Raw genomic sequence first — 18,401 nt, 5'->3', positions numbered from 1 at the left:
ATCATCACTCTCCGCAAACTCTGGCTTTTCCAATCGCGCGACACTCCGACCATGTCCTTGTATCGCATGTACGAATTCCTCTGCGCCGATTGGTCGGATCAATTAATGCACGAGGTCAACATATTTCTGGCGCCGCGTGGACTGGACACTGGCCGACGTTCCCAATCCTCTCGACGACCCCAATCACGCCCGGCAAGCCATCTTGGCGAGTTTGCTGGAGAGTCTGGTGAGTGCTTTCAACGATCGCACCGCTCTTGGCATGCGAAGGAATGCGCGGGATGAGCAGCAGCAACAGCATCACGAGGCGGAGGAGGGGATGATGATGGTGAGGATGATGGAGAGTTGTCCGTCGTGGACTGCGCAGGTGCCGCCGTTGCCGCAGAAGCTCCAACTCTACGAGTATGATGTCTATGATGAAATTCTGGGATATCAGCATAATAAGAGTCCGTTCGATCAGCGGAATGTGGTTGCTAATGCGGGGAATATCTGGTCGATTTGAGGCTGCGAAGCATTTCCTTCCCATCTAGGCATCCATTCATGCATCAGTCTTGGATAGGAGGTTCTAATATCTATCAGTATGATATTAGATGATTGGGAGTATTTATAGGACAGGTGAGTGGGAAATCTATCGGCAATTGTTGCGAGCACGACGAAGGCGTTGTCGAACTGGCTTCTTTCTCCAAGCGAGTATTGCGCGAGGAAATATCATCTGCCGGGACGGACAAGACTACTTTTACGACTTCTATCCAGGGGTGGCTTTAACCCGCGGCCAAGCGAGTTCGAGGTTACGAGTCCGAGGACTTGGACATGGTACCTAGGAAAATCTGGAAGAAAACAAGCTGGCCTGGTCGATGTGGAAGAACCATCCTAGCGACTACTATCATCTTCGTAATGAGATATCCAAAACCTCAGAGATTGGAGTGTTCCACATTGGTGTTGTCTTTGGGAAGAGACGGGCCTCTAAAGACAGATGTTCGACCTACACCTTCTCAAAGCTGGTTATTTTCTGGTGGGGGGCTTGAGTGTGTTCACGACGCACGACAGGAGGTAATACAACGGCGCTAACACTATAAATGTTCGATTCGTCGAAGCCCTGTGGTCTACTTGCTAATGAAGCGGGCTATTCAAAGAGGTCCAATCGATATTCTTCTACATCTCATAATATTACATATAAAGTCAAGCAGAAAAAACAACCTCACACCAATCAAATCTACCTACTATACCGAAACCGTCTATCCTCCTTATCCGTAAAATCACCACCAGCAGCGCCCATAACATCCGCCCCTTGATCCCACTCCCCCACCTCCCGATCCCGCCTCCGATTATCCCTCATACAAACAACCCGATAAGCAAGCACAGCGCCAAAAAGCGCACACCAAGTCGCAATACCCGCAACAACCCCTTCCACATACCTCGGTTTCCTCGTCCACAATTGCGGAGGACTCCCAATACATCCCGCACAATACCCAATAAAAAACATGGCATTCACCACACTCCTCTTCGTATTCCCTTTAGTATTCGAAGCCGTCAGACTCAATAAGATCGACCAGGGAGCTGTAATGCAGGAGGAAATCCACGCCGCGACTATGATTCCCCAATAATTCCCGGGTTGGGGGTGGAGTTTTAGGAGGAAGATGTTGCCGATTAAAGGCGGCAGGATGATTGCTAGAGTTACGAGAGTGCGATTTTTGGGGAGGAGAATGCAGCCTAAGACGCCGATCCAGAGCATGGCGATTTGTATTGCGCCGGATGGGGCGGTGTAGAGGATTGTTTGGAGGGGTGTGTAGCCTGAGTATTGGATGACTAGGGAGGCGAACTTTTCGTGATGGATTTTTTTCCCAGTCAGTCAGCAATTCTATAAAATTGCGGCATACGGGAAGGTAAGATGTCAAAATTTCTCTTACCGTAAGAACAGGCGACTGCATAGTAACCAACACCCCAAACGCAAAAACAAACCACGCCTTAAAATCCCTCAACGCCTCTTTCAACTGCGGCAGAGAGAAATCCTTCCTATCACCCCCTTCGCGATCCTCGAGCATGCGGAGGGATAAAATGTGTTTTTGCCGATCGGTGAGGAACCAGGCGTCTCGGGGTCCGTTGGGCATGAAGATGTAAAAAGGAATTCCGGCCGCGATGGTTAGGGCGCCGCAGACGAGGAAGAGGATACGCCAGGGGGATAGGGAGTGGGAAGTGGTGCTGGTGGGTTTTCCGATGCCGTACATTAGGAGACAGCCGGCGATTTGGGCGAGGCCGTTCATTGTTATCCAGAGGCTAGTGGGAAGAGAAACAGTTTGGTTAGTTTATAGTGGGTGGATGGGATGGGATGGGATGGGATGGGATGGGATGGGATAAGACCTACGCCGTCCGAGTCGCGTGTTCGCTCTTCCGATACCACACGCTAGTAATTGTAATAAAGGAAGGCGAGACTGCTCCTTCAGCGAATCCGAGTAGAAATCGAATTGCTGCGAAGCCGGCGAAATTGGTGGGTGCTGCGAGGCACATGCATAGAATTCCCCAGATAACGCTGTATTCCCATATTTTAATTCCCGGCCAGTACAATGAGATGTTTTGGGGATGGGGAAGGTATTGTATGGTGCATCTTACACGGTCGCGCCGACGAATTTCGTTAGGTGCAGGCGGCTCATGAGATAGATGAAGGGGAACTCGGCGACTAGTTGACCTGGATGGAGGGGAAGATGAGAGCTAGTTCTTGGGGGTGCTCTTGATTGTAGTTGCGGATGGAAATGGACTGGAAGGGTTGATATGTGGAACTTTCAAGAGATCTCTGGGCTGCTTGGAAACGCCCTCTCTCGAAGCAGTCTTTGTGGAAAACATCTTTCTTTGACACATTCGATCGCCAGTCTCATCCTGACAGCTCTGGGTTGTTATGAAGAAGATACATACCGACGTAGAAGATGGAACTACACCAAGAATATTGAACTTGAGTCAACTCGAGATCTTTGATCAGCCCGAAGACAGCTGCATAGCTTAAGCTTTGTTTGTCGAGGTATTGCAGGAAGAACACGATGCAGATCTAAGGGGAACACCACATTCTCGTTAGGGGGTGATATTTTCTGTATAGCTTAGCTGACTCACCATTGGTAGAACTGCCATGTCGATCTTACGAAGCACTTGTCTTTCTTCTGCAGCAGTATATGTGTCTCCAATTTGCACCTCATCTGATTGTTTCTCAGAGGAGGGCTCTGGTTCTGAATCCTTGGGCTCTGGGGACTTGGTTTCCTCCATGGTTTGTAGAGGTGTATATGCAGTAGAGGGGAAATGCACAGAGATTCAAGAAGAGGTCTAGGGAAAGAATTCAATGTGGGAGTAGGTTGTAACCTTACTATACCCCCCTCATACCATGCCGGTTCCATCAAATATGAGCCGGCGGTGTGTATTGTGGGGTTCGCTGGTGGATGTCCCGATGATTGCGTTGCCGGATTGGTGATATCTATCGGGTAGATTATCATCGGGAAGCTGGACTGCTATCGTCGGGTGTCTGGATCACTCAATTATCATCGGGAACCTGTGCAATCCAACTCGTAGTCTGGCGATTGCTGGTGAGGCATTAAAAGTCCGGCAAACCTACTCCTCGGAAGTAAGTATCCATGTCTCGGAGAGCGGAATGGATGATGCTGATGTAGAGGAACAAAAGGAGGAGAATGGGGCAGTCTTAGCGCCTCAGACTTCAGACCAGCACGCATGCTGATTTATTCCGAACCAGGCGTAGTGGAGTCTGAGATGTATGTGATTGGTCAGTATATAGGTTTTACCAAGTGGGTTGCAACACCTCCGAACACCTCCGCTTTTTCGTCTCAATTATTCACCACTATACTAATTAAATCAGAACACTACTATTACGCCCTTAAATTACGCTCCGAATAGCTAAAAATCACCGCAATACCTAGTAGATTAAAACCTCCGGTTCTTAGTAAGGTCCTCCGCCGACTAGAGGACACGGACGAGAGCGACATTACTATAGCTAATAAAGTTAAGATAAACCGCTTAACCGTTTATCGCATACGCGTATATATAGACCTATTTAGACAACCGTACGCTCCGCGTAGATATAAACTCGGTCTACGGCTACTACTATCGGATTACTATATTCGAATAATGCTAGACTAGCTGTCTAAGTAGCTAACTACCTACCTTAACGAGATGTAGTAGTACCTATAGGATAAATACGGTATATAGGCCTCTATATCTACTATCTATAGGGCTATATACGACGTAGGCTAGTTACGTAAAGTAGCGAAGAAGCGATTACGTAAGTAGAGCGAGTTCCTACGTGTGTACTAGCGTAGTAAACGTAATACTTAGCCGGCTAACCGTATCTGCTATATTAACGAGAGTATATAGAACGAACGCTACGGATAGCGTAAGTATAGTTAGAGTAAGAAGGGCGTTAATTGCGTAGATTAACAACTATAGGACCGAAGTAAAAGATAGAGTATCTTACCTATAATAACACCGGATAGCTACCTACTAGGAACTCTAATATACTAGGGCAGTATTACCGGAGATATACTATACGAATAGCTAGAGGATACGGTTGTTCCTTAACTCTCCGTAGGGTAGTTACTAGTCCTTAATAATACATCTGCGTATTACGATATACGCATTAAACGCCTCTACGCGGAGGCTAGCATTTAGATTAAGTATTTACCGCCTTACTCTCCGGACTATAACCCTATCGAACAGTCCTTCTTAGTTCTAAAAGCGTTCGTTCGACGCTATATTAAGGAAGTAGAGGTATTCGAAAGCTATCCGCACTTCCTTATATAGGCAATTAATAAGTGTTATATAGATCCGGACGTTATAGAGCGATAGTTTTATTATAGTAGCTTCCGCAATTAGCGAAGATAAAGGATTAAATAAGTTAAGTCGATTGCCGGTGCTAGAGCTAGCTCCTTATTAATTGCCCTTATTTATCCTTATCGCTCTAGCCTATAGCTTATTATTAGACTCTAAAGGTTCTAGCTCTAGCTAAGGCTAATTACACTACGACTACGACGGTTATACAACCTTTTTAATTAACGTAGTCCTTCCCTTAAGAGTGTTTAGGCGTTCCGCAATCCCCTCTAGTAGCTTAACTATATTATCGACCGTCTTTTAAAGGGCATAGAGATCGAGGGAAGGGGGGGATTGCTATAGAGGCATCGAGGGCAGCGTGCGTAGTAAGGGCGGTATCGAAGGCGGCGGTAGTGTTTCTATACGCTTGCGGTCGCGCTAGCGTATCTACTAACTATCGTCGGAGTTAGGCTAGTTAATATTAGATAAATGTTTATTTTTATGGTTTTTTTACGTATATATACTACTATCGAACTATCGCATCCCTCCCCGTCCTAAAACCCTATATATACAGCTAAAAACGGCCGTGCGCAACGTATAGCAATATTCTAAGGGATGCGTAGATGCTAGATAGCTAATCGTCTAAAATGCTAGCTTTCTAAGATAAAGCCGAATCCTCTAAAGTTCCCTACGGAAATGCTAAGAAATGCTAAGGATACTATCCGGACCCTAAAATCCTCGACTCTACTATACGCACTACGTAATCGCGTAACAACTATGCGCTCTAAATTCACCGCATAAATACTTAAAGTTCGAGCTCGTTAAGAGCTACAATTTAAGCTATTATTAAGTAAATTTAGTAGCGTAGTTGTAACACAATAAATTATAGACTATATTACGCTAGAGATCCGGCTTTATAGCTTCCGCGAGTCTCTATATAGGCTTTAGATAGTATTAATTTTGCCTACCTATTTATAACCACACTATTATATAACAGATAGTATATAACTTAAAACGGATCTTATAATAACTCGTTACGCTAAAGAAGCTCGAAGAAAAATCGCAAGAATCGGACCGCTATATAAAAAGTTATCGCCGGTTTAAATCTACGCTGCTAGTGTCGCTCCCTAACTAATTATATAGTTGCTTCTATGCACGTACAGCGCTCCTTAAATATTGCCGCTAGCCCTCCTTAAAACCGTTCTTAACCCACTGCTCTCGTGTTACATCTATTAATGCTTTAAGACTAAGATCCCTCTATATAAAGTAGTCCTGTATCTTATATAGATTATCTTAGCGGTTGTGCTTCGTCTAATAGTCCACCGCTAAGATGAAGTTAATGTAGTTCTTAAGCTAGTTAAGTGGATTAACTAAGGGCTATCGAACTTAACTTAATAGCGGCTCTATAACAGGCCGTAGAGGTGTGTTCTCTTTATTACCGTCTAGTAAGGCTCTACTAAGGTAGAAGTTCTGTACTTAGCTATAAAGTAACTGTTGCTGCTGCTTACGCCGGTTTAGACTAACGGTGTTATCGTAAGGGCGCTCCTTTCGTAATATCGCATAAACTGCTATACGATACGTAATAGTAGCTAGTAGTTCGAATTTATCTATATACTTGACCTTCGGATTAGGCCTCTTAAGCTATTTATTTATTAAGCTGTTCTTAATTGCTTTAGCCTAGTTAAGGCTAGCCTGTGCGAATAATTCGTAGTGTTCCTCGATATTAGCTACATCCCTAGGCTACTAGCATGTCTAACTATAGTTCTAACACCTCTCTTAATTGCACGTCTATACGTCGTATATACGGTGCTTTAAATTACCGGTTTTCTCTAGTATAGCACGCTTAACTCGAACGTTCGCTATCTAAGTATTCGTAACCGTTCGTCGCTATAAACTCTGCGTACTAAGGGCTATTAGTCCTAATATAATACTCGCTAGTACAGGCTAGAACTCGTAGGTAAGATGTAGCTATAGGTCCTTATATCTACACTTACGCTAGACACGTAGTTAAATTAATGCCTTCTCGTATAATTTATTATAGGCTAGATCCTATAAAGGCTAGTATATCCTCGAGAGCTTGCCGTAAGCCGCGTAAAGGATAGGACTAAACATAATATCCTTACGGTAACGAGGCACCTATAGGTCTTAATCGTACTTATAGCGCAACTTATACTACTTCTTAAACCTTCTAAATTAAGAGCCGTCCGCAGAGGACTTCTTAGAGTAGGCTATTAACTCGACACGCTCCTTACCGTAATTAACTATCTATATAGTGCTATATAAAACCGGCCTATTCTTTCTAGCCTCCTTATCCTTATTATTAACATTAATATTAACTATGTGTTGCTTGCGTAACCGCTACGTACTCGGTAGTAGCTGTTCTTTATCTTTATCTTTATTATCCTTATCCTTATTATCCTTATTATCCTTAGTAACGAACAGCGCCTTATCCGCGACATCTACCTCTTAAGCTAGCTTAGTACTAATATTAACTTCTATAGTAGTTCCGGCTCTATTACGCGAACGGCGCTTTCGAGAACCCTCTACTTCTACCGCCGCGGCGCGCTTCTTCGACGATTACGACTTCTTTACGCTCTAAGCGGCCTTGCCCTTGCCCTTAGTATTAGACGGTCTAGCCTTCGGTGTTCGCGGAGTAGCGGTAGTAATAGCAGCAGTAGTAGCCTCTTAAGCCTTCTTAGATAGACGCGCTCTACGTAGCGTGTTACCGCGAGAGGTACGTAATAGAGCCGCCGGCGGCGTAGTACACACTCGATTTTCGGCTATTTCGATAATATCGTCCTTTTCGATTACTACTAGGAAAAAAACACGGATATAGGGTAGTGTTGTGTTAAGAACATAGGTTGTACGCCAAACTTTAGTGTGTGGCAATGTTTAGCTAACGATAAAGCCCTAGGAACCCCACATGTTGCAACTCACTTGGTAAAGAGTGTAGCTATATCCGTGTGGATCTGAGAACCCTGCCTGTATCGTTAAGACAACGCTTGCAAGTTGATCAAACGGCTTGATTCCTGCCATTCCCAGACCTTATTACAGATCCATCTTACCGATTGCTTCAACTACTCTTCACCCTTTCGTACATCTCAGGCGGGTACTTCTCGATAGTTCGCCCCGTCACCCTACACAGTACTGATTGGGTATACCTTCTTTGTGCGTTCATCAAAAAGATGGTTGACCAAGCACAAGTCAAGCCTTGGCTCCGACCAGCCTTGAAATCATACATCCTCACCAACGCCAACATCGTCAATGTCGTCGATGGATCAACTCGCTCAAAAGCAGCCGTCCGCGTTCAAAATGGTCTCATTGAAAAAATCGTCGACTCCACCACCTCCGTCATTGAAGAAGCTCAACACCAGGGATTCCAAATCATCGACTGCAAGAATGGCTTCATATGTCCCGGATTAATCGATGCTCATGTCCACATCATGGCCGTCCCTGGCTTTCAGGACATCTCCTCGGCGTTTGGCAACCCTAACGACGTTTCAGTCCTCCGACAACCCTACGTTTGCGCTCAGATGCTCTACCGCGGCTTCACCACCGTTCGAGATTGTGGCGGTGCGCTGCTGGCTCTCAAGGAAGCCATCAACGATGGTGTATTCCCCGGCCCACGATTATTCATCGCYGGACACGCCCTCTCTCAATCCGGCGGACACGCCGACTTCCGAGGCGCCCACGATTCCTCCTTCTGCTCCTGCGGCGACTTGACAGGACTGGGTCGTGTCTGCAACGGCGTGGCAGGATGTATGCAAGCCGTTCGAGAAGAGATTCGCACCGGTGTCGACTTTATCAAAATCATGGGATCCGGGGGTGTATCGAGTCCCACGGACAAAATCGACCATCTCCAATTCACAGGCGCAGAGATCCGAGCCATGGTCGAGTGTGCCGCCAATGCGGGCACCTATGTCACAGCGCATGCATACACGTCCAAGGCCATTCGACATTGCATCGATAATGGAGCCCGAGGCATCGAACACGGCAATTTCCTCGATGTGCCCACGGCCAAACTCATGGCTGAGCTAGGCTGCTATCTCACCCCTACCCTCGTCACTTACTCCGAAATGGCCTCGAAGAAGTGGGCCGGCTTTCTAACCCAGGATCTCGCGGTTAAGAACGCACAGGTCTTGGAATCGGGCTTGCAAGCGCTGAAAATTGCATCCGATAATAATGTGACCATTTGTTACGGATCCGACCTTTTGGGACCCTTGGGTCAGGCACAAGCGGGAGAATTTGCTCTTCGCGCACAGGTTCTGACGCCGTTGCAGATTTTACAGAGCGCTACCATCAATCCTGCACGTATGGTCGGACGGGAGAAGTCGCTGGGGCAAATTCAGCCTGGTTTTGAGGCGGATATTCTGGTGACGACTGCGAATCCATTGGATGATGTCACGGTGTTTGATGATGCGGAGAGGAATATCATGGTGGTTATGAAGGAGGGGAGGGTGATGAAGAGCAGGTGGGAGGGTGGTGTTGAGGAGGATATTGTGCCTGTGCGACTTCGATCGGTGTTGTAGAACGATCTGTTGGGTTGGAAATTAAAAAGTGAACAGATGAACAGAAGAAGCTATATTCTGCTTTTAGAGCAGTTCAAGTCGAGTCGTTCCCAGCCTCTATGGCTCGCAACTATTGGTAGAATCTAAAAGACACCGTCCTAAGGTAAATCGAGGAAGTCAGCATACGAATCTCGTTGCAAATCAAACTTGAAATGGCTAAAAACGCCTCTCGAAGGCTTGCTCGGAAGTAGATCAAAGCAAAGCCAGAGAAATCTCCCAACCATCTAGCTAGATTCACAGGTGAGTGAGTGAGTWCAGTATTCATCAAAATTCAACACAACAAGAGAAAAGCCACAAAAATCAAGCCGCTAGCTATATCTGCATCCATGTCTGAAAGTAGGTAACATCATAGTGGCGGTCTCTAGACACAGTGAGTGGCAGCTCCAGGCCAGAACTTAATCACTCACCTTTGTAGCGTCAATTCACTCTCTCGCCGGTGGAACCTGGTCATAGGCGTGTGTCTGGTGGATTAAGTTACTGCTTGACGGCCTCTTGAGTTCGTTCCTCTGGGGCAGTGCCGGGCTTATTGCTAGGGGCAGGCAGTATGAAGAGCACGTCCCGGTGTATCGATGTGCTCTGGGGGAGGTGATTTAAACTACTTACTATTCAAGGAGATTTGAATTGCGGGCTGTCTTCTTTGATATTGATTCGCATCAGATATATAGATATATATGTATATAATGTCCCCACCTCCCAGCCCCGAATTTGCATATAAACAAATCGTATATGCTGGGAAGAAATGGGGTGATTTTCAATCTGCCTCCAATGACAAACGAGTTACCCATTGAACACGAAAACAAAGTTTCGCGAAGGGGTGACGACGTATACTGAGGAGGGATATGTATATTTCCATGCATTTCTTATAAGAATGCGGAGAATGGATTGAGGGATGGGGAATGAGAGGGGGGATGGGACGAGAGGAAGATTTATATTCCTTCCTTGTACTGCTCATCTTCATCATCGTCCTGCTGTTGCTGCTGCTGCGAGGGCGGGGTATGGTATGGTATATTCCCCCAGCTGGTCCTTCCATTCTTACATCATCCATCTTCCATTGCCTCCCTTCCCAAATAAGTATAATTATAATTATACACCCCCTCTCAATGACTCAACGTATTCCTCCCCTTAGCCCTCCGTCTCTTCAAAATCATCCTCCCCGTCCTCGTCCTCAACCTTGAAAGAAAACCATGCCGTCTCTTGCGCACGACATGTGAAGGGTTGAAAGTATCGCGTTTGGCGCCGCGGAGTTGTATCAGACTTCCGGATCCTAGTTGTTGTTGTGATGGTGATGATGAGGATGATGAGAGGTCTGAGTTGGGGAGAATGGGTCGTAGAATTGAGGGGCGGAGGGGGGAGGTGGTGGTTAGGGCGGAGAATGTTCTGCGGAGGAGGAGTGTTAGTTGAGGTGGGATTTTCTGGGGGGAGAGGGAGGAGGCGAACCTTTGGGAGAGGGTTTTGGTGGGGAGGGGGAGTTGTGGACGGAGGGATGTCAGGCAGCGGGTGAGGAGGGACATGGTTGTGGTGTCTTGTCTCTGGTATGGGAGGATGCCCGGGATTGGAATTGGAGGAGAAGTTGAATGAAGCTCCGTCAGGTGAAGCGATCGGGAAAGAAAGCTCTGGGATTGATGGGACGAGCCGAGGACGGGCCGGGCCGAGTCAAGCTAAACTTCCATTGTGATGCAGTCACTTTTCCCAAGATGAGATGTAGCACGCTCACAATTGATTGATTCAGCATTTGATGAGATTGCATTCAAGGAATTCCCTATATTCATCTCGTTGTCAACGACTTTATGTTCTCAAGAACATTGTGCATGTAGATGCCCTAGCCTTGCCTGGTAGCAAGAACATCGCTTTCCTTCCCTACGCCTACAAAAACAACACACAACAACAACATACAACACACAAYACAACAGCCTGAACGGCAAAACCAGCACCAAAAATAGCCCGTCATTCGACTTGGGTTCTTATCCAACTACATCAATCCAAGGCGACAGGAAAGGGAAATGAAGAACGAATGTCGCAAAGCAAAGCACAGTGTTCTTTGAAGAAACACTCCAACTCCTCAGTCATCTTCACATCACCTCAAAGCCTCGCTCTCTGCAGAGCAGACGATCTTGAAGCTGCTTGAATATCCGCTACTAACGGGTTGGCCCGTCAATTAATGGAGAGAACCATCGATGGTACTGCCTTTGTTGCTGATTTCTCAGACCAACAGCTCTGATAGAGATGCGAGATATTGTCCAACAGGTGATGGTAGAGCGCYGCAACAGATTAGCAGAGGCTGTGACGACCGTGTAGAGGCTAGCTCGGGATCCACAGAGATACTGAACTTGCATTCCCTTCCCAGAGAAGATTGAGCCATTATCACGGGTGTTGAATTGGTCGATTCCACCTAATGGCCCTATCCCCCATCTCCACGAGATGTTGCACGTGGCTGGCAGAAGACAGCATAAGCCCCAACAAGCTTTCGACCAAAGTGCTTCTATCGATGCTGCCAGCCTTTTACCCCGCTGATTTGACTTGTAAGATCCTCTTGCAATCCTTTGCATCACTGTACCGCTCCAGTGCGTCTGACCGGTCAAGGTTCCTCACCTCGATCCTTTCCAAAAGTTGGCCATGGTGCAGTCCGAGAGGATTCGCATGGAGTGTAAAGCCAACCGCATGCGATGCAATATTGTATGCGAAATCAACAGCCTGGCCATGTTAACATTCTTCCCACTGATGCAACCGGGCATGCATGACGAGCAAGTTTTGCGAGCATTTCCCCGCTGGTAGCCGGCAATATACTCCGCCATAGGAGCGGCTCATGAGCAGGATTTGCGCCATTCTGTCACAGGTAAGATCGAGTGAGAGAGTAAAAGATGTGAAGGATGTCGAGGACGCGAAGGATGTGAAATGATGGCATTTACGACTAGCGTGTATATAGAGGAAGTCCCGGCCGGCCAATCAGACGAGGCGCTAATAACACGCCCCACAAAACTCGCAGACGTCGTGTCTTTTGGGTTTCGCCTGGAATCCTACAATCCGCCTTTCCACGACCAAAACTGGGACAAGCGACCGCTATGTGAGGCAGATATCGGCGATGAGATGTTCATGACAAATTCGCCAACATTCACCTGCCGCCAAAGAAGCAGGTTGTGAGTGTCTCTGGAGTGTCCACTCCCGGGAAGGATCATATGCCATTAACCGGCTTCGAGATGAATGAAGAATGCCATCATATCTCACGGATGGAGTACGAAACAGCCCATCGTCTTTGTAGCCACATCGCGAGCTGGCAAGAAAGCAATGCTTAGTATCCGCGTGTATGCAAAGTCTGTATACAGATGACCGCGACAATTGTGGAGCTCTCTGTGTACCACTCAGCAACTAAATTGACGCTGCTGCAGTCTGCTTAGCAAGTATCATGCTGAGGTTACATTGCTCAAATCCTCCTGATTGTACGGAAACTTACTTCTGGAATTGATCCTTCACGGAAACTGCCTTTCAGGGCCAATGGCAATCACCACGCACCGCGAACGAGATCCTCTTCCATCTACAAGCGTGAGTGATAGCATGTCAGTGGCGGTACAGTCAGGACAATGGGCTGAACGAGGTCCACGGTCCTGGCAGTATTAATATCACCAGCTCGTCCTCCTCTGTTCAACCTCGTCAATCAGCCCATTCAATCACTCCATCAGCCAATTCAACCCCACCCATCCCTTTCGAACAAATCCCCCAACATGCATATCTCAATCCACGCTTTCCTCGCCATCGGCATCGCCGGCCTCGCCAACGCTGCCGTAGCCGCCTCCGGCAACAGTGTCTTCTACGCAGCATACCAGGGACAGAATCCCGGCAACGGAGTGAAGGGATGTACGGGAGGAAACCTCGGAACAGTTCAAAGAGGCAAGAAAGGTGAGTAACGAAATGGAGACCCATTTGACCTTCCCAGTAAGAAAACTGACAAGAATGATCCATCTAGGCGACAGCGCATGCAAGACTGTTGGGGAGGGAGCATGTGTGACGCTTACGGGGCATCAAGGTGATGCTACAAAGTGCAAAGTCGTCACCTTCTCAGACCCAGATTGCAAAGATGATGCGGAGACTACCATTTTTGGTAACAATGGTGACTATGCCAATGAGAACTTCGCATCCTTCTTGGCAAGATGTCAGTGAGAGGTATTTCGGCGGTGGAATAATGAATGGATATTCTTGCGTGGGTAAATCGATCACGTGGTCCTTGCTTTGACGTCGATATTAGGAAGAGAGAGCTGGATTCTTCGTCCGCATGATTTGAGGGTTAGCTTCATAGATTGAGATATCACAGAATATGGCTGTAGCCTCCACAAAGGGTGTGCGGAGTGTTTGACATCCAATTGTGCCCATCAAAAATCTCAACTCGTTGAAATGCATTTTACCCCAGCAAATCGGTCGCTGCGCTTAAGTCAGCGGATGTCCTCGTTGTGTTCAGGTACGTGAACTCCGAATGGAGAGATGGTGTAGATCTTGCTGTTGAGGAAAGCTTTTGTGCCGTGGCGGGGCAAGCATTCAATGAGCATTTAAATAGCCTTTCAAGTCTCGATCCTYCAAGTAAAGTAGCTTGAATTGTTCATGCCATTTCATTCAGTGAGGTCATCCGTCGTTTGTTGCACATCCACATCCACCTTCAACTTCTTCCCCCAGTTTATCTCACCCCAACATTTTCTATCATGTAAGGACTGTTCAGTCTAAGCCCATAAAGCTTCAAATGCTAACAATTCAAGCAGTTCCAAAACACCCACACCAAGAGGCCTTCAAAATGACAACCTTCATGACCCTCCCACAGGAGCTGCGAGATCGCATCTATGAATTCATCGCACTGGAATATCCAACCCGSCGCATCCAAACAATCCACACCGAAGAAGTCACATACCCAATCTACAAAACCACAACCTCACCCATAACTGCCACCTGCCGAAGCATCCACAACGACTACGAAGCCATAGCCAAGAAACTCACCACAGCATTGGAATTCACAGCCATCAACATGGACTTCCAATCCATCATGACCTATTTCCACCGCCAAGTCGACCCCAAATTCCTCACAAACCTCCACCTCAACAAAGCGAAACTCCAAATCAACATCCTAATCCCCAACGTCAAAACTCTCATCCAAGACAACATCCCCTTTAAACTATCCCTCAAAGACTCCTTCTACCCCTGGGCATTATTCCTCCTCAACATCAACCTGCAAGTATCATACCACAGCGACACGGCGACATGGATGCACCTCTTCGACAGTTTCCGCGAAGATTTGCAAGATCAATGTGTGGTGGAGAAAGATACATGCAAGGAAATTCGGCAGAATATCGAGGAGATTCGTAGACTGGCGGGGGGTTTTGATCGGAATTTGTGGCTTTATAGGCAGGATTTCGCTTATGATTTGCAGTTTATTCGACATCGTAGGGCTGGGACGGTGTATAGACCCAGGAGGAATCCGAGGACTGAGGAGTGGGTTTCTTTGTGGGGGGAGCGTATTGCTGGGGTTTAGTTTGGACGGAGCTGTTAAGGTGTGGCTTTCTGCTACGAGGCAGGTTGTTCAGGAAAGGTCTCAAGGTGCCGTCCTACACAGAAGTTTTTAACGACAGTAACAGACCCCATCTCCCTCTTTCACAGTCGTCAACCATCGGCAAAGAAGTCACAACACCCCGAAGCTCTCATCCATCCCTTCGTACAGAACACCACAAAAGTGACGGGGTACCTAATCTTTCCGGCTTCCCCATCACCGAATCCCCCAATATCTCAGCCTCTTCCTACCACTATACATTTCCCACAAACGCCTCAGCATTTCCAAGCGGGTCATGCTCTTGGTACAATTCAAGAGCTCTCTAGATTACTTCACCGTCTAGCGATATCACCCCCTAAAGATCTCTCCTCTCCTATTCTACGGCGTACATCTTTTCACTTCTCTGCCATTCTGTGTTCGAGGAGATTTTCTGGATTGGACAAATGTAGGCTTTACTAACAGCCAAAAACAGAGCCAGAATGCTAGAAACTGCTCGCAATTCCTCATCGATTTCATGTAACTAATAGAAATGTGCCAGCTTCCCGAACGATCCAGAATCATGGTGTGCGTAACAGTATTGAAAGACGCAGTGCGTTCGCAAACTTTCAATCGACTATAAAAGTAGGCCCTCTTCTTCCAGCCCTCAAGAAGTGAAATCATAGCAAGCTCTCCTCACCACTTCTCCATGGAAAACCCCCAAAAGACAGACCACCAACACCCCAGCAGAGAGTCCTCCACATCAACGAGCTTCTAGAACGAATCCTCCTCTTCCTCCCACAAATCGACCTCTTCATCATACAGCGAGTTAGCTCCAGATTTGCCATAGCGATCCGCAACACTCCATCTCTGCAGAGAAAAATTTATTCGGCCCAACTCAAAGAATGTACTACTGTAGATCTATTAACTGTGATAGACCTCAAGAACTTCCAGAACGACTTGGGGGAACTCGATCTTTCAGCTCTACGGGACTCCCGGATCAGGAATTTCCAGAAACAACTACATCAGCTCGCAATTGGCCCATTCGTCTCAAGCGTCTGTCCCGTGGGACCAGATGACCGGGAGATTGAAGTAGACTCGTCTTTGCTGGATTACGTTCTAATTTTCATCGAGGGAGACGGACCAATTTGGACGGATGATGCCATCGGTTGGCAGGGTAGGTCCAGAGTACACTTGCAGGGCCCATGGGAGAGCATTGTTTTAGGAGCTGCGGAGTCCGGTATTTTACAGGTTGGTGTTCGTAATTGGACCTGGAACCTCCAGACGGAACCGGGTTTGACGATGGGGGGAGCTGGTGAAAAAGTTGAGAGAGGCATGGAAGGACTCCTTGAAGGAGAAGGGGCGTTGGGCTGTTACGTTCTGGTAATTGGAAGGAGGTTTGTGGGACTGCTGGAACGATGCTGATCACAGAATCGAGGAAAGCAATTGAGGTGGGAACCCGTCGAATTTCGATGGTCCTGATCGAGAAGGTCATGACATAGCTCCTTCTCAGACTTTTATATTGTTGAACCATACCTACCTAACCACTATCTATAGCACAGGTACAACGCGCAAGGAGCAGCTGAATAGGGGCAGTAAGACGCTTGTTGAAGTCGAGTCAAACTTACGAGCTTCCTTCCTCATCACGTAAACATTTGGGAGCATTACGCCCCATTCATTCATTCCACCACAGATCTTCTCGCATATCAGCAGAATCAACACCCTTCCAAACAATTCCTCTGTCAGTCATGGGCAGAGTCTCTTCAACCCAGCAAAGACGAATCAATGCCATCTACTATCGATAACCCAGAAGACGTCAAAACGCCAACCCACAAAGTCCTCCTCCTTCAAATCCCCCAAATCGAGCCCTTCGTTATGCAGCAAGTCAATATCACATTCTACGGCATGGTCCTTGCGACTCCCTCCCTCCAACGGGGAATTTTCTTTATTCAGGAAGGCATCCTGAATTAAAGTATAGGCCTGAGCGATCTGTTGGCGCGTCGGGGAATGAAAAGGACGATTTGTCACACATTCTAATTTTTGATGATTTCTTATAACACCTGCCTGAAGTTTGCGGTTATAGAGAAGAGCTCGTTAACCAGGCACAGCTATGGACATGAGAATAAATTCACCGAACCAGAACCCTCCATAGTATGCTAATATTAATTCGGACGCGCGCTCTCGACAATTCCGTTATTGCAAGATTTTGTAGAGAGAACTATAGGAGGTATTGCCATCGATTTTTTTAATTTCCTGTGGAGAGGGGTCGGAAAGTGCCATAGAACGAAGCGGGCGAAATTTCCACCTTCGATGAGATTCCTAACCCAGGTTCAATGTCTTGTAGTCATGTTATCGAGAGAGCTATAGCATGGTTTACTGTTTTCACTTAAAATCGATCGTGACTTGCATGATTCGAAGTCACCCCTGAGCTATCTATCTCCTCCTCAGCCCCTGGATCGCGCTAGCATCATTGGCTTGTGAGTACGAAGCGATGGGGTAGATATAAGCAAACATGTACCGTACCGCATATGATTAAGTGTGATAAAATCTTCTTTATCTCCCCCGCTATTTTCCTAGACAGTATCGAGAGACTTTCCCTATCATCTATATTTCCAAATCTGCCGTTACAAAACTTCATCCCTATTCACTTAACATATTACAAAAGTTCAAAAAAATACCACCAGGCACTCGCTAATAAACCACTCGCATACAACCAATCGACCAAACATCTCAAAAACCACCACATTCAAATTCTCAGCAGCAATCTAATCTACCCTCTCACCTCCAGAATCCAAAATATCCGCAAAAACCTCCCATAACAACCTCTTCTCAGCAGTAGCAGCAGCAATAATCTCCGCCATATCCCTCTTATCTCGCTCCTCCTGTAGAAAAACCTCACACAATCCCCCAAAAGTACCATCCATTTTGATCATCATCCTCATACCAGGATCATAGTCATCATGTAAAGGACGACGATGGCTCCAAATACTTCAAACCCCCCCCCCCCACACACACAATCTGCTCCCAGCTTCCTTCCTCGCGGATCAGACACATCCCGGATTTCTTTCCCCTGCCAGTCTAGATCTTTGTTGTCGTTCTTCTGGGTGGTGTACAGAAGTGTTTTCGGAAGGAAAAAACAGCGTGAAATTTTTCTTTCCACTGCGGATTTTTTTTATTTTTTTTCGGTTTGAGAGGGAGATAATAAGGGTAGATAGATGCATAACGGTAAAAAGGGGGTTGGAGTTGGATGTTTCTTGAGGTAGAGGAGGAACTCGATGGAGTTCTTCTTCTCGTCGGTTGGGACTTCTTCTGGAGCGTAAGATTTTGCGGTATAGAATAAAATTGGTGAGCCGATGATGATGATGGTGGAGTGGGAAGTCTATGTTGACTCTTTTGGAGGACGAAGAGGTCGATGGGAGATGGTACGTTTTTGGGGATTATTTCTTTCGAGCAGCTTTGTGACTGCGAGGACGAAGAGGGCTGGGGATTTGGTGCTGTTTTGCTGGACGGACGGCTGTCATTGGTACAATCATGTTTTTGTT

At 46.9% G+C, this 18,401-nt stretch overlaps 5 protein-coding genes; 3 read left to right on the top strand and 2 right to left on the bottom strand.

Moving 5' to 3' along the window:
• Positions 1-1,511: 1,511 nt before the first annotated feature.
• Positions 1,512-2,502, bottom strand: RCC_04197 (uncharacterized protein; the record flags this gene model as incomplete). XM_023769475.1 has 2 exons in its annotated part: positions 1,512-2,271; positions 2,360-2,502. 2 exons carry the CDS (start codon positions 2,500-2,502, stop codon positions 1,512-1,514), a joined length of 903 nt encoding a protein of 300 aa, XP_023625243.1.
• A 5,477-nt stretch (positions 2,503-7,979) lies between these two features.
• Positions 7,980-9,154, top strand: RCC_04196 (related to imidazolonepropionase and related amidohydrolases; the record flags this gene model as incomplete). XM_023769474.1 has 2 exons in its annotated part: positions 7,980-9,018; positions 9,075-9,154. 2 exons carry the CDS (start codon positions 7,980-7,982, stop codon positions 9,152-9,154), a joined length of 1,119 nt encoding a protein of 372 aa, XP_023625242.1.
• A 1,305-nt stretch (positions 9,155-10,459) lies between these two features.
• Positions 10,460-10,873, bottom strand: RCC_04195 (related to ribosomal protein L34, mitochondrial; the record flags this gene model as incomplete). XM_023769473.1 has 2 exons in its annotated part: positions 10,460-10,739; positions 10,800-10,873. 2 exons carry the CDS (start codon positions 10,871-10,873, stop codon positions 10,460-10,462), a joined length of 354 nt encoding a protein of 117 aa, XP_023625241.1.
• Positions 10,874-13,078: 2,205 nt separating this feature from the next.
• RCC_04194 (uncharacterized protein) lies at positions 13,079-13,514 on the top strand (the record flags this gene model as incomplete). XM_023769472.1 has 2 exons in its annotated part: positions 13,079-13,253; positions 13,321-13,514. The coding sequence occupies 2 exons, from the start codon at positions 13,079-13,081 to the stop codon at positions 13,512-13,514; spliced, it is 369 nt and encodes a 122-aa protein (XP_023625240.1).
• A 571-nt stretch (positions 13,515-14,085) lies between these two features.
• On the top strand, positions 14,086-14,868 carry RCC_04193 (uncharacterized protein; the record flags this gene model as incomplete). The annotated part of the gene is made up of 1 exon (XM_023769471.1): positions 14,086-14,868. One exon carries the CDS (start codon positions 14,086-14,088, stop codon positions 14,866-14,868), a length of 783 nt encoding a protein of 260 aa, XP_023625239.1.
• Between the last annotated feature and the right edge of the window lie 3,533 nt (positions 14,869-18,401).

This window comes from Ramularia collo-cygni (assembly GCF_900074925.1).
Source record: "Ramularia collo-cygni strain URUG2 genome assembly, contig: RCC_scaffold05, whole genome shotgun sequence".
NCBI lineage: Eukaryota > Fungi > Ascomycota > Dothideomycetes > Mycosphaerellales > Mycosphaerellaceae > Ramularia > Ramularia collo-cygni.
The sequence above is the reverse complement of the archived record's forward strand: the minus strand, read 5'-3'. Positions and strand labels throughout refer to the sequence as shown.